The sequence below is a fragment of the Hippoglossus hippoglossus genome, chromosome 15 (genome assembly GCF_009819705.1).
Source record: "Hippoglossus hippoglossus isolate fHipHip1 chromosome 15, fHipHip1.pri, whole genome shotgun sequence".
Taxonomy (NCBI): Eukaryota; Metazoa; Chordata; class Actinopteri; order Pleuronectiformes; family Pleuronectidae; genus Hippoglossus; species Hippoglossus hippoglossus.
Genome location: NC_047165.1, coordinates 10178536 through 10202436, shown reverse-complemented (window position 1 = coordinate 10202436; position 23901 = coordinate 10178536). Strand labels below are relative to the sequence as shown.

Here is a 23901-nt window from a genome sequence, read left to right as displayed (position 1 = left end):
TGTAATTACTCCAACGCGCAGCCTCTGACCATCAGAGCCGTGCTGCCTGTCGATCAAAGCGGCCCGTTCTTGGCAAGGGGTGCGTGTGGGTGTGAGAAATACAGGGTTTATGTGATTTAAAAATGCATGCTGGGCGATAAGAACAAAGACACACGAGTCAGGAAACACATCTCCTCGTTATAAATAGATAAAGAGGATCTTTCTGAGCCTTGTTCAGTCTAGTCATCACGTCCATTTCCACACGCCGGTCCAGTGACACAAAGCAAGAGAGCGTCTTTGTTCCACTGCAGCTGCTTTAGATGAAGACATTTTGCACACAGAGGCATTTAATTATCCCCAAACATTATGAATTCATCAGCGTCATCCTGTGATGTCTTGAGTTTTCTATGGGAATTACAGAGTGGAGTCTTGGAACAGCAGTGGGCTGACTGGCAGTGGCGGTGATATATAGAGATTGCAATGTGATTTAGTGCCATCTCAGGTCCGGCCTTCGCCCTGTGTGTTTCTATTCACAAATAATGCAGCGCGCACACACACATGCACCTCAATCCCACACATACAAGCATTAGCAGTCTGACATTTAAGCTGCGCATACCACACGTTTACTTTTCTGTGCAACCTCTTCACACACGGAGGCAAATCAGCACAGTTTGAAAAGAACTTGCGCCGCAAACCAGTAAAACTGCGGCTCCAGAATTAGATTTTGGAGAATTGTCTTTCTTGCCAAGAGTTCGATTAGAAGTAGAGGGAAACAGCTTGTCTGGCCGTCCAAAGGTACTCAGCCTCTAAACTTCAAGCCACGCCAATTAACATAAATCTCAATAGTTTAATCCATATAAAAGCCAAAGTGTAAAAATTACAAATTGTCTGTTTATAGATGCAGCAGAGACTTGAGGTTCCTAGTCCTCAAATCAAATTAACGCAAAACGTCTTCTTTGAAGGAAAACCTTCACCGAAGTCATGATAACCTTCATAGACAGACTGAATCCCTCCAGTGTCAGTCTGTGGTTCCTCCGGCTTCTCTCCGTCGTAAAGCCTGGACTAGCTTTCACCCCCTGGAGGGCTGTGACCTCCTGGTTTCCGGTTCACACCGGAGCAAAGTTCATTTATTATGACACGGGGGGAAAGTAATAGCTCTGCCTTGTTAGAGGGTTTGAGCTACGACAGTAACAGTGATTTGCCAGTCAAACAATCAATTCGATTTAAAATGTTTCCAAGCTCTTACTGTATTTGTGCAGAAAAACAAGGCGTTTACATTTTTCCCGACAAAGGGTCTGATGCACGGTGTCAAGAGTGTTCACAGGCAAATTGCATTTCTTTGTTTTCCCATTGCAGTAACTGCTGGGTGTAGATGCTTTCTGCCTCTGTTCTGAGAAACAACAAACAACAAAGAGCAGCAGGGGGCTCCCTCTAGATCTAAAGGCGACTCGGCTCTTGTTTGTACCAGCTATTGTTAAACCAGAGAATGGTTGCATTCATTATCAATTCAAAACTAAGTGTAGTGTTTCTCATGTCTCCATGTTGGTCACAGCCCTGCCCCGGAGATGTAGTGTTTGTGTTCTCTGTCCGTCAAATTCTCATGAAGGGGATTTGATAGAAACTTCTCATGGAATCTTTCAAATTTGGCAGAACTGTCCCCTTGGACACAAAAATGAAAGGATGAGATAATGAAGTGATGACGTCAAAGGCCAATTTCACGTCAATTCATTGACGTTTTGCTTCTTTGTCCAGTCCTCTCTGTCTCGCCTGCAGCTGGTGCAGAATGCTGCAGTGAGACTCCTCATTGATAAATAGACACACTCACAGCTGCCTGTCAATGGGATCATGTCAGTTAACAGCCCTGTACATTTATCAGAACGTCTCTGCCCCCCACTCCCACACCAAGCGACTTCTCTGTACCCTGGTTCAGGCGACTGGATAACGGACATCGTGCCGTTGCAGCTGCAAAGCTTTGGAACATCTCTCAGCTTTCGATCGACTGTTCCCCTCCACTGACTCTTTTAAGGCCTGGGTTCGATTCCGGCTTGTGCCCCTTTGCTGTATGTCACCCGCCCCGTTCTCTCTCTGTCTCCGTTTCACACACTTAACTCTGTCCTTAAAATCTTAGTTGATTTGAGAACAGATTTCAAGTTTTATTCTGTATTCCTTGAATTTTTTTCACATTTTAATATATATACTGGGAGCATACATTTTTTTCATTCCCATTAATTGGTTTTCCTATACCTTTATTATTAGATGTACTTATATCACTGATGTCCATTTAGTCACTAGTGTTTTAAACATAAACGTGATTTGATTTAATGTTCACAAAGACGTTCCATTGAGGAAATCTCTCCTACAGCAGTAAAGCACATTGGCTCCATAGCCAGAACATCGTATCACTGTAGTACAACTAGCAATAGAGCATTTAATGGCTCACACAGTGCTGCTGCAAATCTTCCTATGGGACAGATATAATACAGCCGAGGTGCTACAGGTGGAATCCCTCATGAATAATGGAGAAGCCAGTGTGTTATTCATTTGCTGTGTAGACACAGATACTGGGGCTGCATTATTGATGGGAGCGAGACTTAGCTGGGAGGTGGCATTCTTTACCCTGATATTCATAAATCAATAACGGAAAAAAAAATACCTCCAGCTGTTTTTCCACAACAGAATATGTGTATTATACATTTACATTACTCTTGATCCAAAGGCCTCCAATATTTACTCTTGTTTCTAGGCCTTATCTTTTATGTATCACTAAAAACAGGGGATATAGGCCAAGGATTATGGGAAGAGCATGGTTCAATAACTTATGACTTTTATATAGCTATTATCTGTACGTGTACTTTTCTAATCCTGTGGCTAGAGAGCCGGGGGGGGGGGGTTCGTGTCATCACTAGCTTGATGCTCTGTCGGAAATTGTTTTCCGAGACCCAGGCATTCTGGGAACAACCATGTGATCCGGGCTGTCTCCTGAAACCAGCCAGCAAAAACTTGGCCCTAATCCTGTTCTAATAGTAAACAACATCTGTAGGGCACGAGTGTTCTCTGATTAAGAGACGACTCCAGTGTTGTTTCCTGCCACATGAGGAAAACATCCACTTCTTCTCCTATCTCTCTCTTTACATGTTTGTTTTTGGGGACAGATAAGAAAATATGGTGGAATAATTCTGTCCTCAGGGCGATTGTGTTGTGTAGAAGTACAAATTAAAAAAAAAAAGATTCTGCTGCAGCTATATTTATATATCTGTGTGTGTATGTGTGTGTACACATGAGGAAATGAACCATGTCTACTGGTAATATTCTATGAATATATATTATATTATTGATCTCTGTGTAGCATCACATCCTGGTGTTCCCTCTTTTTATAGGCCAGGCAAGTTAATTCATACATCACATTTCAACAGCAAGGCAATTCACATAAGATATAAAAGGCATCAAGACAGATAGATGGTTATATTCACCTATATCTTACAGGACAAACACACAAAAACATGTCCCTGTGGCACACTGAAGATATGAAGAGCCACTGTTCCTGCACATACATGCACACCCGTCGAATACACATGTACACACAATCTACAGAGAGAGGCCCTGGTGTTTGGTTTCTTTCCTTTTGTGTAATGTTTTTTCAGGCACACTGGAGTCTTCATGGTCTGTCATTGTTGAACAGGGTTTTAAAATAGACGCCGGGTATTTGGCGGCAGCTTAGTCGCGAGTGCAACACACGTGATTGAATTAGAGTGCTGTCAGTTGGGTCCATTATAGAGGTCCCTTGGATATTTTCCATCAGCGAGTCGGTCAAGAGGGTGTCTCCTCTTACTCTTCTTTTTCTCCGAGTATTTAGTTGTGCTACATTCATCGACTGGTGGCCCATTCGAAACAAATGCCTTTGGAAATATCTCCAAATAATCGTGTATATAGTGTAATGTTGTTGTGGAATTCCCAAGCGCGTCATGCTATGTAAAAAGCAGAATTTTGAATGACGCAGCAGGTGAAACATGTGACGGCTCTACGGTGGCTCAGGATCCACAGCGCACACTGGTCAGTCACGGTGGAAATCATCCAGTCAGATCACATTGAAGCTCAATAGGAATAGTAGCATTCTGAAGCTATAGCACAGCCCTATCTCTGTCATTGACATTTCCTTGAGACTTGGCTGCTGCTGGTTGACATTAGACCGATGCAGAAGAGTATATGTCTTGTAAAGCCCAGGCTGCAAGGATTGAGTGTGTACCAAGGTTGCACTTGGACTATTTTTCCCCCGTCCACCCAGCTAAAAATAACGTGCTGGTATTTTGGTATTTTGCCACCTGCATTATTAGAACGCCCTTCCTTTGACTATACCTTTTTATGTGGAAATGAGAAATGACAATTGTGTCATTTATCAATGTGTAAAAAAATGTTAACTCAGATTAGAAAAAAGGGAAACCTAGTTTATTTTTCCATATGAACCGGTGTTCTCTGTATTCCTGTTCAATTTTTGTCCACCTCCACAAACTGCAATTTTCATTCCGTCTGTGCGATTCAATGATTTATGTGCAATCCATTTCACTGTATGTATTTTTTACACTGTATATATTATGTTGCAACTGGATGTATAAGTTATTGATTCCATTTGTATTTTTCATATATTTAATACTTTTGTTTACATTTAATAAGTAGTGCATGTTTACTTATCACTATTGAAGTCTATTTTTTCACTTTCGTCTTTGCTGCTGCAACAAGGCCAATTTCCCTGCTGTGGGACTAACAAAGGATTTTGTTATCTTATCTCATCTGATCTCATCTTGAACTAATACTGTAGAACTTTGTGTTGCTCCTTGATTTTCAAATAACATTTCACCTCAGATTCAGTTGTTTGTCATCTTACTATATGTTGTATATTTGTTTCAGAAACACCTTCTGTGGTTCCTGTTTCAAATTAACACAAATTGCTTAAAGGAAACACATTATGCTCATATTCAGGTTCATCATTTTCAGTTGGGTTGTCACTTTAAAAAGTTTACATTCACTAATATTGGCAAAACTAATACTTTTTCAAACTGTCCATTGCTGCTGCTCCTCTTTTCAGCCTCTGTCTGAAACACTTGGTTTTATCTCCTGTTTCTTTAAAGCACCCCCCCCTCCGTCAGGGCTTTTTAAGTTTGCAAACAAAAGGCTATAACAAACCTGAGGAAAGGGGAAAAACTCAAAAAACACTTTTTAAACATGGCTTAAAGTAGCCCAATATCTGAAAACAGTATTATATTGCCCACTGTCTAGCCTCTATTATCTTAGATTTCTCCTCATTTTTTTTAACGGTAGAAGAATTGACAGTTAATACAGAGGTCAGAGCGGCAGCAGAAAGGATCAGGTGTTAGCTATGCACGGGCTCATGCAGAGGTGGAAGTCTTTTAAATGTCACCATTTCACATTGTCAAGTGGCCTTTTACACAGCTGAAGTGTTCATTCCTTTTCCCAGACATGGTTGTTTCTCAGAACTCGGGGTTGTGAGGACGGAGATTGGATTATTGGGTGGTGGGTTGGGGGAGGTGGTGAAACGCTCTGGTTGACCAAACAACACACGCTGTGCATTTACAAGCACACGACAAGTTTGATTTTAACAAGATTTGAGATATTCTCTTGACTATTGCAGCTGTCATGCGGACTCCTTAACCAGATTATTTCAAAGTTGTCTGTTGAGCAAATGTAATCTGATCAACAGACCTACAGTGTGTGTGTACTTATTGAAAAACACAACTCTGGTGTTATATCCTCTTTTGATTTCTGTCAGAGCTTCGATTCTCTGTAGTCTCCTGTTCGACCGTTTGATTGGTTGAATCTAAATTCTCATTGGCTGATCTCACATTCATGGCGAGTAAAGCGCAACATCAAAAGCTCTTCAGGATAAATACATCTGATTTATTGAAGTGTAAACTTTGCAAACACCTATTTGCATATCACAGCCCATCAACTGACAAATCGTCTATAAATGGTGAGTTAACGTGTTCACGCTACATCAACTTTAATACTGGAGGCTTTGAGTGTGAACATATTTCACATGTTTCAATGAGCTCGGTCTAATATTGATGTAATATGCTGCAAATGCTAGCTTTTCATGTTTATATTCATTTAGGCCAATAAAGCCAGGTGGAGTTCACCTGAAGATAACGTGCCGACTTTATGGTTTAGGAGTAGGAACGATTTCAGATTTTTATTTTATCGACTGCAGCTCTAATATAAAAATCACATTGTAAACTGAACCTCTATAAACAACCACGGTCCACGGTTGAAAAAGCAATTTATATTTTAAGGCAGCAACACAACAGCTTTCATGTTACAACTAACATGGGAAATAACCGAACTTGTCTCATAAAGTGGTGTGTTCATTTTCTTTATTCTCTGCAGTGCTGCTGAACAGATGTTTCTTATCATTTACATTCACACGTTCTTCTTCTGATCGTGATTATTGAACAACTAATGTAAACCTGGCTGAGAACAGTGAAACATGAAAGAGATATAATTAAGACATGCCCGTTGTTTACGTCTTCCCCTGCTCAAATTGTTGAATAATCATTTTTCTGCTTCTCACAATCATTTGTTGACGCAGGCCACATCACTCCCGCAGCGCATCTTTCATCACATCTCCTCGCTGCCTTTTTCTCTCTTTCTCTCTCTCCCTGTGTCTTTTTCCTCCCTGTTCTGTCCCTCTCTCTCTCTCTCTCTCTCTCTCTCTCTCTCTCTCTCTCTCTCTCTCTCTCTCTCTCTCTCTCTCTACCCCGCTCCTCCTCCCATCCTCCCCTCCCACACGCTCTGTCTCACACACCTACTGTCTGCCCGCCAGGTCTCTGTTGCTAAGCGACAAGCAGTGTGCGATGGACTGCTCTTATGAGAGCGACGTTTGTCCATCATGATCTTATCCTCGCCCGTGCCACTCGCACATGCACTGCGCTTCCTTTGAAAGAGTTGTGGCAGATTTCTGTGGAGAGGGAGAGGTTTTATTTTATTAAACCCATTTATAACTTTCATTTTCAAAATGTATTTAAATTTGGCATGGTTTGTATCTTGCTGGAATAATATGTCCCTTTATTATTGGGATTATTATCACTATTATTGTTATTAATAATAATATCATTATTATTGTCATTGTTATTATTTGGAAATTATATTTAAAATGAGAAAAATCCAAATAATACACATCGGATAGTTATATTACAGAATTTATTGGGAATTTAAACATTTAATCACTTTGCCTTTGATCATTGTTAACAGAAATTCTTATAACTGATGAATTTAAAAACATTTAATAACATTATTACATATGCTGTGATCTGAAGCAGCCACTGAACATGCCTTCACCATGGCTGCGTGCCTCCCTAACTCCTTCTCATGTTACCAAGCTGCAAATTTCCCTGTTGCTTCATCCCTTTTGATCAGTCCCCTGGGCACTTACGGCTTTTATTTTGACAAATGGGCCTGGGGCCGAGCACTAAAAAGCACTTACAACTCTATTGATTAACAGTGGCTATTAGCCAGTGACGGAGAAAGAAGATGTTCTTAGAGAAAACCTTCTCTGGCCGTCCAGAGCCTGTTAAATAAATGCACTAAGGCCGGGGATTAGCGATGTGGATTTCCTCACTGCTGCATTTGCAGAGGGGCTCACGAGCCGGAGGTTACTGTGCTGCAACAGGCATTATGCATCGAGATGAGTGGATTACTGAGGCCAGCTCTGAGCTGTGCAGCGTCTCAAACCCCAGATGAAGAGGAAACTGTCTTCATTATGACGTAACGCATGTTATGTCATTCCCATAAAACCTTTGAATAAATGTTCACTTTTCCAAAAATGCAATGTATATTATCAATCACTATAAATATGTATTTTACATATTTAATATATATTCAAACACACTTATACACACACACACACACACACACACACACACACACACACACACACACACACATATGTATGTGTGTGTTTACAGTATGTAACACTTGGAAGCCATAACTTTATATCTCTAGTTACAAATAATGTGTATATACTGTAGATATATATATATATATACACAAATGAGGCTTAATGGAAAAACAACATAAGAAAAAGACGTTCTCCAGTTTGTGGAGGTTTAATAAAAAGATGTTTACGGTCCGAGGACGTGACGATTTATAGGACGATATAAATTATATATATATATAATCTGTCATTGGCTCTGTTTACGGATGTCAAGCCTCATCATGACTACCCTTCCCTGTCCACAAACATCACAACAGAACCTCGAAGTACATCATTCTAGTTGTCATCTGCAAGGGCAGCAGAGATCATGTTTAAGTGAAGAGCTTTGAAGAGTTCTAGCTGCCGTGTGATGAATCACTTGTCACGCGCACACACACACACTCCTCCCTTGTGCTCTGTATTGTTGCTCCGGTATAATTTCATAAAGTAAATCCTCTCATGCAAATGCAGCCATAACTCACTCCGTGTGTCACCCCCAGTGACTTGTCCTTGGGTTCGCACAGTGCTGCAGTGATCAAGTGCACACTGCGTGGACAGTAGAGGAGAGCTGATTCAGTCCTCACATCATCCCATGTGAAAGCTGTTGCCAGCTCTCTCTCTCTAACGCACACTGACAACACTTTATTCTGTTTTTGTGCTGAATTTTCAGAGTTGTTCATTTGAGCTCGACAGCGCAGCCTGCGCTAAGCCTGCAAGGGTCAAATTGCTGACTCGGGGGAGGTGGTTCTCTCCACCCCCACTCGCACAAACCACCCCCACATCGCAGCGCCATCATCACAGGGAATGCCTCTCTCGACCTCGGGCGAAAGGCAATCCCGCAATGCTCTCTGTCAGCTCCTCAAATCCCAGACCTGTTCCAAACACAATAACAATGCCACTAACAGGAACAGGCAGATCACAGCGGAAACCAGAGTTGAAGTGCGTCGTACACTGAACACAAACAAACACGGTTCGACTTGGACGCAGAGCGCTTCCTCTGAGCTCTGTGTGCCTTGTCTCTGGATGTTTCACTCTACAATAAAAAAAACCTTTGATTTGTTAAAGTTGAGCCACCCACAGTCAAAGATGGACGGAGAGATGTTGCCCGGGTCCTCCCCCTGCAGCCCACTTTACACTCGACATCACACAGAGGCTTAATGCAGCGCAATACGGTCCAGTGTTCCTCCGAGGGCGATGACCTTTCATATAAACACACAGATCGGTTTGCTGCGCTGCCATCTTGCATAATTACACTGATTCTCTGTAGGCTCCAGAACGTGTACACACACTTGCTGCAATGTTTCATCCAGACTTCAGCTCCTCTTAATGGATCTTGTTAGCTGAGGTCAAAATCCCCTCAGTCTGGGGTCACGCTAAAGAAACACAACCTTCCCTGTGGAACACACTCGGGGTCGGGGGGGCTCTGTGTGAGCTGATAGCGGAACGCGAGCTGCAGCGATCCAGTGGCGTCCTCTCCCCGTTTCCTCTTCCTAACTCCAGGGTTCAAACATGCAAATTCTGTATGAAGGAAGCTGATTTATTTCCCCCAGTGGGAGGCGTGAGATCTAAATTTAAAATGATTAAATGAGCCTAGAGTTAGAAAATCATTTCACTTCCATTCGTTAGCCTCTGAGCTGTTCTCGGATCAAGGGCACGTCTCTGAATCATTAGTCTCAGACGGCTGCCTCTTCTATTGCCTTTTTAACTGGAACGTTTTACAAATAACATTGTTGACCCCTGTGTTGTAAAGCAATGTGTCACCAATTGACACAGTCTTTAAAAACTGGAAGGATTTGTTTAACGCCCATTAATCAATTTAATCTTTTTTTCTTTAAATCACCAAACAATTAACAAGGAGGACTGTTGAGTAAAATTCAATTAAAATCGTCGTTCCTCATATAAATTCATACAGTCCTGTGCTCCGTCTGACATCAGTAAGAATTTTGAGAGTATTTTTTTGCATCAGGAGAAGATAAAGGTAACGAGACCCGTCTCTCCAGCGCAGAGCCTAATCTCGGTGGTCTCTTCGGGCTTCTGTTAAGCCGGTGGAGTGGAGAGGAAAAGAGAGAGGCGAGAGCAAAACTGAAGCTGAAGGGGGAACTAACGAGAAAGTGAAAGGGTGGGATAAAGAAAGAGAGATCGTGATGTAGGTAGAGGAGAGGTAAAGCAGGGTTGGGAAGGTAGATAGAGGATATGTGGTTATAGCAGATTACCTGAGAGTGTAGCTCAGGGGTAATGGTCGGCCAACTGTGAATGTGGATGATAATAGTGGTTTGATTGGATGATGGTTCGTGAGGAGAGGACCAATCAGAGGAGGTCATGAAGGTAGCTGCTGAACATGGAGGCTCATTGCTCTTGACTGTAGGAATAAATCACATAGGAAAACACAGTTAGAATAAAGAGGCCTGTTGTTCCATGTTATAAACTATAAACTATTATAGGAAAAAATTTGTAATAATGTCCCACAGTATTTGGGAAAGTATCAACATAAATATCACTTTTTAAACATTTTCAAAGGTTTGTCATGAAAAACGAAATTCCCCAATGGCCTGAAAATGGCTTAGATGTAGCTCATCACCTTCATTTCTCATTTTGTTACTTAGTTCTATGAATATGCTAATATGGTCCCGCCCTTGATTGCAGGTCCTCGCCCTCACAGCTCACCTGATACTAAGCCCCACCCACAAGACAGGATTGGTTTCTTAGATTTGTGACATCATACAGGGGCTGTTCGAATCTGTTTCTGTTTCCAGACTTGCAGCTGCAGTACACAAAAAAATACAGGGAGAACATGCAAACTACGGGATTTGAACTAAGAACCTTCTTGCTGTGAGGCGACAGTGCCAACACACTGCCCCAAAGTAAAAACAGACATTTCTTAAAAAGGAAGAATCAAGATATCGCACTTGTGCATACATACATACATACCTACGTATTCAGAGCGTTTATTCAGTAGTAAATGTGAAATAACATGAAGAGGTCTGATTACTTTCTGAATGCACTGCATACTGCCGGCTTGGCGTGCTGAAAGTCTGCGCTCACACTCACATTCATATCTTATGCATGGACTGCAATCCTCAGGAGCTGTATCCTGTCATGCAGCATCTCCCACTCAGTGGTTATAGGTCTATATTCTCTGGAGTGACAAATTCTTAAAGTTACAGAGCTCAATCCAAACCTACAAATAAATAAACAGCCACATAACACATGAGACCATTTCTGCAGGGCTCCATTTTTCAAATTCATAAAATCTAAAAAAGGGTATAAGCAGTATTGTGGGTGTTTGTGAATTCGGTAATATTCCTTTACAACGAGATATTATATAGATAGATATAGTCATGTATTGTTCTATTACATCAAGTAGAAAGAACTTACCCTCCATGGAGAGTAATTGATTCAGTCGATTAAGGAATAATAAATCCACTCTCCAACGCACATCATTTTTCTTTTCTGCATTGTGTGTGCATATGTAAGTGCATTTGCTCCGCTGTGTGTGTCCGTATATATATATATAGAGAGAGAGGAGAAACTGTGAGGAAAAGCTTTTAGTATAATAAACCAATTTAGAGAAATTCAGTGACTCTGGCACCATCTCATTCAGCTTGACAATGGTAGAATGTATTGAAAAAGGATTTGCATTTGAGTGCATAGGTCTTCAAGATGTACACAGGTGAGAAGACAATTATTGGTGCTAATGACCAAGAGAATTAAAAACTGATATAATAAGACATATCTGTGTTAGTGGCCGCTTGTCCAATATCAGCTGTGATTGGCTCCAGCTCCTCCTCAACCCTCAAATGATAAGCAGTAATAGGTAATGGATGGCTAGATTGATTTATAATGTTTGTGCTAAAAATCGATTTACATGTTGCAATCCTGGGCTGATTAGTTTGTTTTCTTGTTTGCTTTCAAAACTGAGATTCAGATTCCCCCTCCTTTTATAGTTTAAATCATTGTATTTTGGGCTGTAGACAAAACCAGCCTGCCAGTATAGCCTGCTAAAAATAAATATCTGCCAGTCATGTCTGTATGTTGCTCTTTATAGAGCGGGAGTCATTGATCAGTGCAGGTTAGATAGCAGGGAGCCAATTAGGGCAATGGCTGCCGTCGTGGTTGTTTTCCACTCCTGGAAAACACCTAAATGACCTGTTCTGCAGAAGGTAATGGGCGTCTGGGTTTCAACTGTCTGTTGTACTCCGAGACGCTTATTGACGGGGAGCGAACCGTCCGTCTGTATTTAGCTGGAAAGCTCATTAAAGTGTTCCGAGGGCCACAGGGTGTCAGGGCGGAGACAGGTGATGCCTTGAAAAGACTGTTGCTGCTGCTGTTTGTGCTGCTGCTCTTTAAATTCGGTGAAGGCTGTGGAGGAAACAGGCCTGAGCAGAAGAAAGGCGGAAAGTTTCTGTTCAGTAATAGCAAACCTTTTTTTATAGAACTCCCAAATGGTCCATTAGAAACGACACATTGTTACTGATAATGATGAAAATGGAAATGATTAAAATGGTTTGGTTCTGGTTTTATATGAATCTTGTAATATGTAATGATAGCAGGTCCCCAGATGATGAATATCAGTTAAATTGAAAATCTATGTCTCTAATTCAAGCGTTTTGTATGAGTAATATTTCAAACAGCAATTGTAATTAGTAACATAAATTGAAAATGGTAAAGCATGTGGAATATTGGGTACATCAAGTAATAAAAAGGCTTTTAGAAGGATTACAAGAAGTTATTATAACCAAGGTTTAGATAAAGGTTATAGATGTTGGTGATCATGTGAGATTTTATGTCCTCAAATTAATACTCGGCCCAACCTCATAACGAGGATCCATGATATGCTCACACACCAGTGGATGAGATGACTGTGCTGACTGTGCCACATGAAATGGCCTCATCATCATTAGGTCACTATCATGTCCTCTCATTTGAACTTTTTAAGAATACTCCACTGAAAATGCTGATTCATCAGGGACAAATACGTGGGTACATTTCAAAACTCCATTTTTCTGTAGGTGGATGGAACTTTAAAGCCAGAGCTGCATAAATCTAGGGAGAGATGGGATTCTGAAATGGGTGTGACAGTTGTCTGCCACTATAAATGCTAGAGGCAGATTGGTCCATTACAACTTTCTCCATGTAACAACTCATTGGTCGTGGACAAAGCTTAATACATTCTTGCATGACTTCAGGGACATTATGAAAAAACTGAAAGGATTACCTCTCCAGATTTAAGAAACTCCCAAAACGATGTGATTTAAGAAATGTGAATCCAATCTCCCCTTTGCTAAATGGCTTCTTGGAATGGAAATGAATAGCTGCATTCCAGCTAAAAGGATCACTTTAAATATGACTATGATATGTTTCTGAAATTGTCAATAATTAGGCAACGTTTTTTGACCTGTATTGACACATACTTGCTTCTTTTAAATGGGTTCCCCCTTTACTTTGTATGTGGGTGGGCCAGTAAGTACATCTGGAGCTGTTTTCTTATTAAATGTCTAATTGAACTGAAAATAAAATATTCCAAGAATACCTCACTGAATATCCTTAAATAAAGCTGCACACCATGTGGAAATGTGGCTAGAAGCCATTATGTATCTCAGAAGTAACCTCGGTGTTTGGCTCTGTAGTGTTGTGTGCAGCTGAGAGCGTCCTGCTGCTGATGGAGCTCGCACAAGAGTTCTGCCACGGGCTCCATGGTGAGGAGGTCCAGACGGGTGGCGGGTTCAGAGGCACGCCATTACCGCCTGATTCATTGGTGTGGTAAACGATGCTGACACCAAGCGAGCCCTAGATGAACTACAGATCAATCATTGGCCTTAACGCTCACATATACTGTAAATACAAACACAAACGCACACACACACGGAATTGATATGCCCTTGAATGAAGGAAAGACTTCTCCACCAATAATAGAAAATAGAGGCTAACCTTGTGGTTGCGGCCTATGAGATGGAGGTTGGTGGTTCTAAGCAACAAGAACATCACAAGGACATCAGCGTCATAATAGAATTTAGTGCAATGACGGTGTGACACACACCGGATGTGCTTTCTTTGTTCTGTTTTTTTTTGTGGGTGATGTCTAAATGCTGTAGGACCTCCTGTGACCATAAAGGCTGCTTGTCTTGAATGCTCCACTTGCACATTCATGCAGCAACACTCATTCTCATCTACACTGGGCTGCTCGTACAAAATGGTGGATTAGCCCCAGGTGATTGTGCCACTGATGGTTATAGTACGATAAAGGCTGATGTCATTCAAGCATGTTGCCTTTTTTTTCATTTCACCTACTTTCTGATAGGATAGAATGGTTTGTAACCCCCGGTGGAAAAATGTTGCAGGTTATAGTCTGGGTCAGAACACATCGTGCTCATTTATTTACTGTAACAGTCAAGTCAGCAGGATTTATTTCTATATCAAATTCAAAAGAACAGAAGCTGAGCCAAAGTGCTTCATCGATCATGGATCAAATGAAGGCAACACAAGAATGGATTAAAATACGAGAAGCACAAAGTTATAAATACAATTTTTAGAAAAGAAAACCACAGTAAACGGCATGGCCGAAAATACTGATGCATTATTGGATTAAGAAACTGACTCCGGATGAATTAAACACACGATTCAAAAGGTAGCACCATTATGATTTATATTATCAATAAAAACAGCAGAGATAATGTAAAAAAAATGTAAACTGAGTGTGTTTCCGTCCATTGTGTGATAACCGCTGCTTCTAAATTCTTCTAATGTCATACAAGCCATTTGTCTGGTTTATTTAATGGACTCTTTTGAAACGTTTCCCTCATTTGCATTGAAGGGCTGTGAGTCTGTGAGTGTCACCATAGTAACAAGCCATCTCTACATTGTGTAAAAAAATAATTAAACCTGTCGAGAATGAAATTATCAACAATAGCATGTGCACATGTGAAGAATGTGATTTGCGTGCGTTAATGGAAATTTAGCCCCTTACACACTCATCCGTTAAATTCTCGCTCTCACATCTGCGTCAAATTCATTATGGTGGCGATTATTTGTTTTCATGGTCCGTGAGTCTGAGGCCATGAATCTTCCTAATGTCCGATTTCCATGACGATTACAGAAATTATCTGCAGTCAAATAGAGTAGAAACAAAGAGTCCATCAAAGTCTGAGTGACAGCTGCTCTCCTCGATCGGGGTGAATTATCGGGGCTTCGCGGCCCTGTGATTGTTGGCTGCAACTTCCAGTGATGAGGCATCATCCATCTCTCAGTGTCTCAGAGTAAAGGAGAGTGCAAAGAAAATGATGATATCGATTTTTGAGGTCTGAAACAGCTGCGATGGCGTTTATTGCTTTGGCCACATTGTAAACTAAGTGAAACCAGCGGTTGGTCTTATTCGGTTTGTTCACTCTGAAGCTCTCAGCGGCCGGACAACCGCACCAAGAGGGAAAAGAGATACGCAAAGTACATTCTTTCTTTTGCTCATTTTCTCTGATCCATAGCTTTGCCCTTTTTACATCAGAAATGTTCCAATTAAAACTTTAATTTGGGCTATTTAATTATTTACCCTTTACATCTTCAGCGTGCCCTCATTTGAGTCTATTATCTGCTGACATTAAGATGAGAAGACGTTCCTAGATGACAAGTGCTGACCTTTCAATCTCCCACGATTCACGTCATCTATTTTCAACCCGGGGTTTTTAGATGTTATATCAATGGAAGAGCTGCACTATGGCATTATGAATCAACAGGACTATACATTCAGCTCTCGTCTTCCACCCTCCCTCCAGTCACAGAGGAGTAACTTGTCGATGAGCCTTTATTCTGTCCTCTTCGACATGAAAGAATGTACATCTCAGACAGTGTGCGCTGCCAGGCTCCCATTCTGCTTTTTTTTCCAATATCACTACTTTATTGTTTCTCTCCGCTATAGCCAAGGAGGCGTCACAGTTGGGGACAAATAGCCGGACATGGAGCGCAGCCATTTTGAGAAATGAGTTCCTGCAGTGGCGTGCGCATCGGGGCGGGCTGTCCAGCGGAGATGGAGAGAGATGTAAAACCGTTTGGCTTGTCTTCCTGTTTGCCGACATTGTGGATGTCATCTATTTAGTCCAGTGTCCACAAATCGTCTAATCCTGCTCTGGCCAGCAGCGCTCAAAATAGGCCCCGGCACAGAGGGGCAGCGCAGGGCTAATGTGATTCTGGAGATGGACAACGTTTTCAGTGACACTGACCGCTTCGATAGCCTCGGTGAGACCAGTGATCACACTGGGATGATGTAATTCGTCAGTCTTGGGATGGTTTGGACTTGTGGCTTGACTGATCTTAGTTTTATAGTTTCTTGGTTGACAGGGCTGAGCTATGGGAGTTTTCTACAAATTATTTTTCTCTTTATAAACTCAAACCTGCACAAACCTGAGGACATAAAATTGTTCCATAGTTACTCTATTAGATACCACTGCTCTTGCTCAATAACCTAGCTACATACTTAAAAAAAAAAAAGCAAATAGGACGACCGTATCTCCTGTACCACATGTGCAGCTACAGTCTGTAAATGACATTTGTGTGGTGACAGAAAATGTGGCGTCCTGAGCAGATTGAATTCCAGGCTGTACCGGTGTAATCCCTAAATCAAACACATGGCAGTGTAGGTAAGCCCTTAACCTCTGGATCAACCATTTCCCTCGTCTTATTTATTTTTCAAACGCTGTCCCCAATGTTTTCCAGTAACATATTTGGGGACTTGTGATACATACATAGCGTCACTGACTGGGAGGATTCCTCTGTGGTAGAAACACAACACTGTACATTTCAGCCCCCTTCATTCTATATGGTTCAGTCGGCTTGACCCTATGCACAGAAATAACAGCTTTTCTCCGCATGGTGTTGTCACATTCAGCCTTGTGTGTTTGCGTATGTGAAGAGGCTCCCTGTTCTGTCGATGTGACCCAGTGAGGGTCTGTAACCCAGGGACACTGGGTAACTGTACCGGCGTTAAAATAGCAAACATGGCGAACGGAGCGTGTTATGAGATTCACTAGTTTAACGTCTCCCTGGGTTCGGCTATAAATAGCCTCTCACACTGGAATAGAGTTTTCCTCAGCGATGAGGACGAAAGCCAGGGCAACAGCTGCGCTAAAGCCAAGTCCTGTTAGATCAGTGGAGTCACATGGGCATATTTCTGTCTCCCTCTCTTGTCCCCCCCCCCCTTGTCTCTCTCTCTCCCTCCCTCTCTCTCTCTCTGTCTTTCTGTGTCTGGTCTCTCGCTTGCCGTTTCTCTTGCTCCTAATCTGCCTCGCTGTCTGTCTTCCGGCCACTTGTTTATCTCCCTGTCCCGCAGTATCTTTGTCTCACTGTCACTGTCCTCCACCTCTCTCTCAGTCCTGTGTTTGCTCGGTGTCCTGTCTCCCGCGATGTCCTGTAATTTGTGTCCCTCTGTCATTATTCCTGCCCCTCTCGCTCTATTGTTCTGTCATTCTATCGTCTTCACTCCCTCTGAATCTCGCTTTGACTCGTCGTCCTTGTTCAGCTCCCACAGCCTCCGTCTCACTGTCCCTGTCCACTACACTTCAGTCAGTCCTGTTTCTGTCCTCCTCCCTGTACAGAGTTATATCCGTCCCTCTCTTTCTCATTAATACCATGTGTCCCCTGTGTACTCCGTTAATTGGTACAATACTAATATTAACAGTGTTCATGTGTCTCGTTATAGAAAGGTTCTCGAAGTAGGAAGATGAACGACGCACATTTTTAATTAGAAATGTTACATCTTACACTTTTCATATTAATATAATGGTAAAATTACCTCGAAACAACATTTCCCATGTAACAATTGTATTTTTATTTATTAAGATGAAATTGAAATCTTACCTATTCTACTTCTTCCTCTGCTTTAAATTGCTCTTAACCAAATACAGGATTAATACAGTTGTATTTTATACCCCTATAATCGAAAAGGATATTCCCTACATATCATTTTGTTCCCTTTTGACTTTGGTTAAAAATATGTTTACTGACTCCTGCTGCTGCCCCTCTCCCTCGCCTGTCTCCCCCTCTCCCCCTCTCTGTCTCTCTCTCGGTTTGACATCACAGGTGTGTATATATAGCCGGCAGATGGATTCTCCCATGGCCGACTGCTTCAGTGCTCCTCTCTCTCCCTCTCTCTCTCCCCCCCCTCTCTCTCACTCAGCTCAGGCCTACCGCCGGCCACTCAAATGAACTAGAAGCAATTCCTTGTTTACACTGTCTCTTCTGATCTGCTCGACCATCAGTTTGTGACTGCATCCATTATTCATGTGGTCTGCCTCACCGCCCACATGCTCGTACGCACACACACACACACACACACACACACACACACACACACAGTAACACGCTGTACTGCGACTGAACGTGCAGCGTCTAGTTTCAGGTGTGTACCACAGAATACACATCATGCAAAAACAAATTAAAATGACTTGTATCTTGTAATCCTCTCAAACTAAGCTGTACCATGCTTTCTTTTGGTGACTCTTTGATGTGATGCAGCTGTCAGTCAGTTGGCAACCCTTCCCCACTAAATTGCCGTGACATCTAAAAGCATTTACGGCATGCTTGAAAACAAATCAGGTGGAAACAGTAGCACCAAGAGCTATAAAGTTATGTTGTTAGCTACTCCGAGACGTGACTTGCGTGACACACAGTAGTTCTAGTCTGCTTATCTGTGTATACTGTGGTGCATGCTGGGAATTCTGGGTAAGAAGTGACTGTCGGGCACAGACTAGCACATGTTACGCCACCACAACATGCCTGGAGTGCTCTGGAGCAGGCGCACGGCCGATCAGAGTGAAACCTTAGACATCCCTGTGGACGTTGACCCGCATGCATACACACTTTGAAAGTATTTGCGGCACATGGCAGGTAAACACAGGTTGTCTTACATTTGTTAGAGCAAATACAGCACTTAACTTAGTACTAAGTGAAAGGGGGTAATGGATGTTTAGAGTCTTAAAAGTAATAATAACAATTAGAATAACTTTATTTATATAGCACCTTTCAGAGGAGTTGTTGCAAAGAACTTCACACAGAGGACAAATAAAAACATGAATATAAAACATCAAAAACAAATGAATACAATGTCACAGATTATTTTTAAATAACGGTAAATTTAAAAAGATAAAAATCAAAGACAGCATATTATATAATACAAAATCTAAAATCACTCAGCAGATGAAATAGACAGAGATTTGATAAAGTCTTCCTCGTTTATTCTTGTCAATTCATTTAGTTGTCAAATCCTAATATAACTTTTTCTCTATGGGGGTTAGTGGTTTCGTCTCCCATACTTGCACTATGTTTTAATCTCACAAATCTTTGGGGAGGTCAGTCTGCTTCCATTATTCATAGCTGCCATCTATAATCAGCCGCTGAGTTCTGTGTGACATTTCAAAGACAAAACCAAACGGTCCAAATCCCGGTCATGACAGATGCCTTTAAAAGTTTGCAAGTCCCCTGAAACACTGAGCTATTTAATGAGTATATAAAGCAGAAGTAAGTGAATTATCCACTGCAGCACCGAGAGGCCCAACGGCAGCAGCAGATAATGATCTTATGACTAAGTCAGGCTTTTTTAGGGCCAGTTTATTGGCATTGTTATGGGGTTGGAATCAAATTAGGAAAATGGCAGCTGTGTCCATGCCATATCATTATGAAATGTAATCCAATTTGACCAGACAATCCTCTTGAAATGGACGGAGCGCTCTCTTGGGCTCATCTGTAATAGCACTGTTCTTTAACACTGCAGTTTGTTTTTTTGTGGGCACATATTGGTCACACAGTGGTTGCTTGGTTTAGTTACACATTTTTATTACCCCGCACGGTTCCTGGAAAGAAATGTGTCAGGTGAAAAAACAAAAACAAACCCACTGCTATTTATTTGCGTAATTTTTTTGCATTTCCAGCCAAGTGAAGCAATGGGATATTACTGGGAAAGAAATTAAACTTTGTTGACTTGGCACATAATCTGTTTTGATGACTACTTGTGAGGGAGGGACATCGTAAAATCTTTTCCAACTGTTGCGTTCGTGCGCTGCGGTAAAATTAGCCTTCCTCCTTGGAATGGTGCAATCGGCCGTCATCACGAGGGCTCAAAGTTATTGCAATTCCAGGGATTCTCCGTGGACAGCAGTTGCCGGGCCTAGCGCCACGGTTTTATGAGGCTGAGGGTGACATAAGCAAACGTTTTACTACGTGTTATCGCAGGATTTTGTGGCCTCTGAAGCTGCGGGGAAATCTACTCATTGGCTTTTTTTTTCGCCGTGAGGACGGGAAAGCCGAGTGGCTGCTTGTGTCAAATCAGGAGTGAGGGAACAGCTGGAGAGGAACAGCTGCATGCAGGGACTGTGCCAGGCAAAGCATGTCGACGAACTGCCATGCAACTCTGCTCGCTCAGTCGGACACGAGTGGGAACGCTGAAAGGCCTGAATGGGAACAATGGTCTCACAGTCTCTACCCTGAGGAACAATTAACTTACAGAGCCATACGGGCAAAACGGCAAGAGAGGCTGTGCATACATTCTGTCGTTACCTAACACACATTCAACATATAGCAGATGGATGCCATCGTGGCGTGCTGGCTGCACTTGTGTTCCTTTTTCCCCCTCAGAGGTTGTAGCTCATCATGAATGTGGACATGCATGAGCTCATGAGTACAAACGCCTTTGCGGGGCACATATGATCAATTTATTTTTGCCTCTTGCTGATATTCTTTCAGAAACAGATTTGCCCCGTAGCCAGCGTCTTTCTCTCCTCACTCTTAAATGCCACTTCATGCTTGTGCCTTTTTAATTCTCCCTAAAGCAAACCATGTTCCTGTTATATATATATATATATATATATATATATATATATATATATATATATATATATATATATATATATATATATATATATATATATAATTTTTTTTTTATTCCACATGCTCCATTTCCTAACACAGCTTCTTATTTCTTCTTCCAGGAGGCTCAGAAGGTGATCAACCATCAGGCAGCAGACAAGGGTCTAAAGGGCACTGATGAGAAGGAGGAGGTACCTATCAGCGAGGTGGGATGGATGACTTCGGTCAAAGACTGGGCCGGCGTCATGATCTCGGCTCAGACGCTCACTGGCAGAGTCCTGGTAGGTTTTCCTCATAAACACAGGATATCTAATCCCGACTTGTGCACTTTTTTGCTACAAATCATTTTTCCAAACACACAATACCAGCCAACTGCAGCGGTCAACTGGTTCCTAGACCTAAAGTGGCTTTCAGATGAATCCACAGCCATGCACACATTTACCCTCCTGTTTTATTCAGGTCCCAGCTAATTCATTTGATCCCCACAGAAGCTATAGTGCATGTATCAGTCCTAACTGAACCTCAGTTGGATATTTGGCTGGCACTGTCCAGCCTTCTCTCTGCTGCGATGGCCTTTGTGCAGCACGCTGTAACTCACTCCGCTGAACCGCTGCCAGCTGAACCAACCACTGTGTGTATATGTGTGTGTTCGCACATGCTTGTGTGTATGTGAGGCGAGAGATTTATTGCGAGAGATGGCATATGTGGTGTTTGTGTAGAAGGTGAGAGGCTGTCACTGTAGCTTTTTCGCCCCCTCGATATGAATTACAGTCCCTCTCCTCTCCCGGCCCTCCTTTCTTTAGCTCCATCCCTCACTCTGCCTCCACAATCTCTCCTGCACTTTAACAACTTATTTTTTTCCCAACTCATATGATGCTCTCTCCTGTTTTTTTTTTAGATTTCAACATAGTCCCAGTTAATTCTGTCCTCCTCCCTGCCAGTGCTGCTTCGTGCAAGTGCGCCGCTCCAGCGAGATACATTATTAAAATGAAAAACTGTCTCTCCATCAGCAGCATTTCTCGTGTGCTCCTCCTCTCAGCTTAGCAAGATGTCTGCCACTTAGCCCCGCTGAGCAGCCGCCAGTTAGCTATGAGCAGCCGGCTGCCTGTAGCTGCTAGCCTTGTTCTTTTAGCTGCAACGGATTATGAGAGGACTTCACAGTGTTTGATAATAGAACTGGAGTCCACTCAAGTTTTCCATGGTGCATGGGTAATATGCACGTTATGTGAAATGACCCTGACAGCAGCTTCTCTGCGTCTTTATTAGTTTAGTGATGTTCTCAGTGTGATGAGATGTTGAGGGTCTTTGCATCAGTTTTTAAAAACATTTTTTTACTTTGAAAACAACTTGTAACTAAAGGGAAATTCTGGGAGAAAGCGTACGACGTGTTTATTTATGGCTTGTGGAAGTGCATCTGTAGACGGGAAACATTCTGTTTCATCTCTTCTTTGTTCTCTAGCTTGCATCAGAGTTAGCATCACGACCAGCACCTCTGTCTTGCACACTATGCACAGACATATACTGGGAAGCAGCAGCAGTGGTGGGAATCAGGCGGGAGATGGATCCGAACTAAAACACTTTCATAGTTAAGGTTTGCTGGAATGTGACAGTCTCTTCATGCCTGCTGAGAATAGCTGGGAGTTGGGAAGCGGATTTGGGTCCTTTCATGGAGAAGAAGGCGAGGATTTCGTAAGGGAGCTGTCAATTTACTAAATGAGCCTCTCTTTCATCACTTCCCCCTCTCACACAGCTCGGCTGGCATGGACGCGGCTCCCTCTCGCTTTCATCTCCTGCTCTGACTGAGCGCTCCCAAGCTGCCCCGTGTACGTGTGTGTGTGAGTGTGAGTGTGTGAGAGACAGACAGACCAGCATATGGAAAGATAGTGGGTATGAGAGTCAGTGACAAATTAGGGCGGTTGCTTTAAAAAAGGGGGTTTCTAGGCATAGAGATATCCGAGCGAATCACCTACTGTGATTTGTGCTACTTGTGGTGGGGCTGATAACTCTGCCCTGCAGACTGTTTGCCTGCCGGCTGTTAACACAGTCTAATGATATACGGCACATTATGTACTGATTAGGGCTTCATGCATGTGTATGTGAATCTTCACGTGGGCGGACGATGTGTACATTTATGGGCACACATATGTCATTTCTCCACATATGAGGTACATACAAAAGTGTGTGTGTGTGTGTGTGTGTGTGTGTGTGTGTGTGTGTGTGTGTGTGTGTGTGTGTGTGTGTGTGTGTGTGTGTGTGTGTGTGTGTGTGTGTGTGTGTGTGTGTGTGTGTGTGTGTGTGTGTGTGTGTGTGTGTGTGTGTGTGTGTGAGGGACTCTCCCATCAGTGCTTGACTGCAGATAAAAATTGCAATGAGGATGAGTATCGGTGTACACTGAACCTGGCTGGTAACCATAGCAACTGCTGTGTAGTGGCACTCAGTCAGCTGACATTGGGGGGGTGTCTGAGCAGAGCAGGCACACACACACACACACGAAGGTGGGATTAAAGCTTGATGCAGCGTCCATTCTCTCCAGGTAACAGAGCTGCAGATTGAGACAGATAACCTCTGGCCCCTCCAGCCTCCATTCATTGGTCTGCCTTGATGACGACTGCGGTGCCAGTGAAAGATCAAGTACACCGCCGGTCTGATTGCATCACGAGACAAGTCCAGATCCTCGCGTGGCTGCATCTTGGCCCAGAGGTCCCCCATATTGTTTCCCCACGCTGGGCAACAATTACTGGTGTGAGAACAAGGCCTGCTTTGGTATTGGTGCCTGGACCGTGTGACCTTGCCAAAATGACTTTGCTGTGATGAGTTAAATTACATGAACACACATCTACCCACACTGCATAACCATTAGGAGCAGACCTGATGCATGAGAAGCATCATTCTGGTCGTTAGAGACACTGTTAACACAGTCCTGCTGCTGTGCCATAGGTTGCCTATAGGGCAGGGAACTAGAATGGCCCGTGGCGTTGCTCAGACCAGTAACAGTAAACACAGAGCAACAGGTGACCACGGGCACTTTGTGTGAATTTATGTGTGTATCATTAATGTGCCTCATTCGATTGGGCAAAACAAAGGCGATGATAAATAGT

General features: G+C 42.6%; 1 protein-coding gene across 24 annotated transcripts in view; it reads left to right on the top strand.

Annotated features, from left to right (window-relative positions):
• The window catches only part of kcnma1a (potassium large conductance calcium-activated channel, subfamily M, alpha member 1a), a 137783-nt gene that overhangs the window by 16602 nt on the left and 97280 nt on the right, over window positions 1-23901 (top strand). For all 24 annotated transcript variants that reach the window (XR_004616165.1, XM_034607803.1, XM_034607801.1 and 21 more), the window contains exon 2: window positions 20926-21084. Coding sequence is in view for 23 of the 24 variants with exons in the window: in XM_034607803.1 (XP_034463694.1) it covers window positions 20926-21084 (159 nt within the window). In the remaining variant the exon portion in view is untranslated. The remainder of the gene's footprint in view (window positions 1-20925; window positions 21085-23901) is intronic.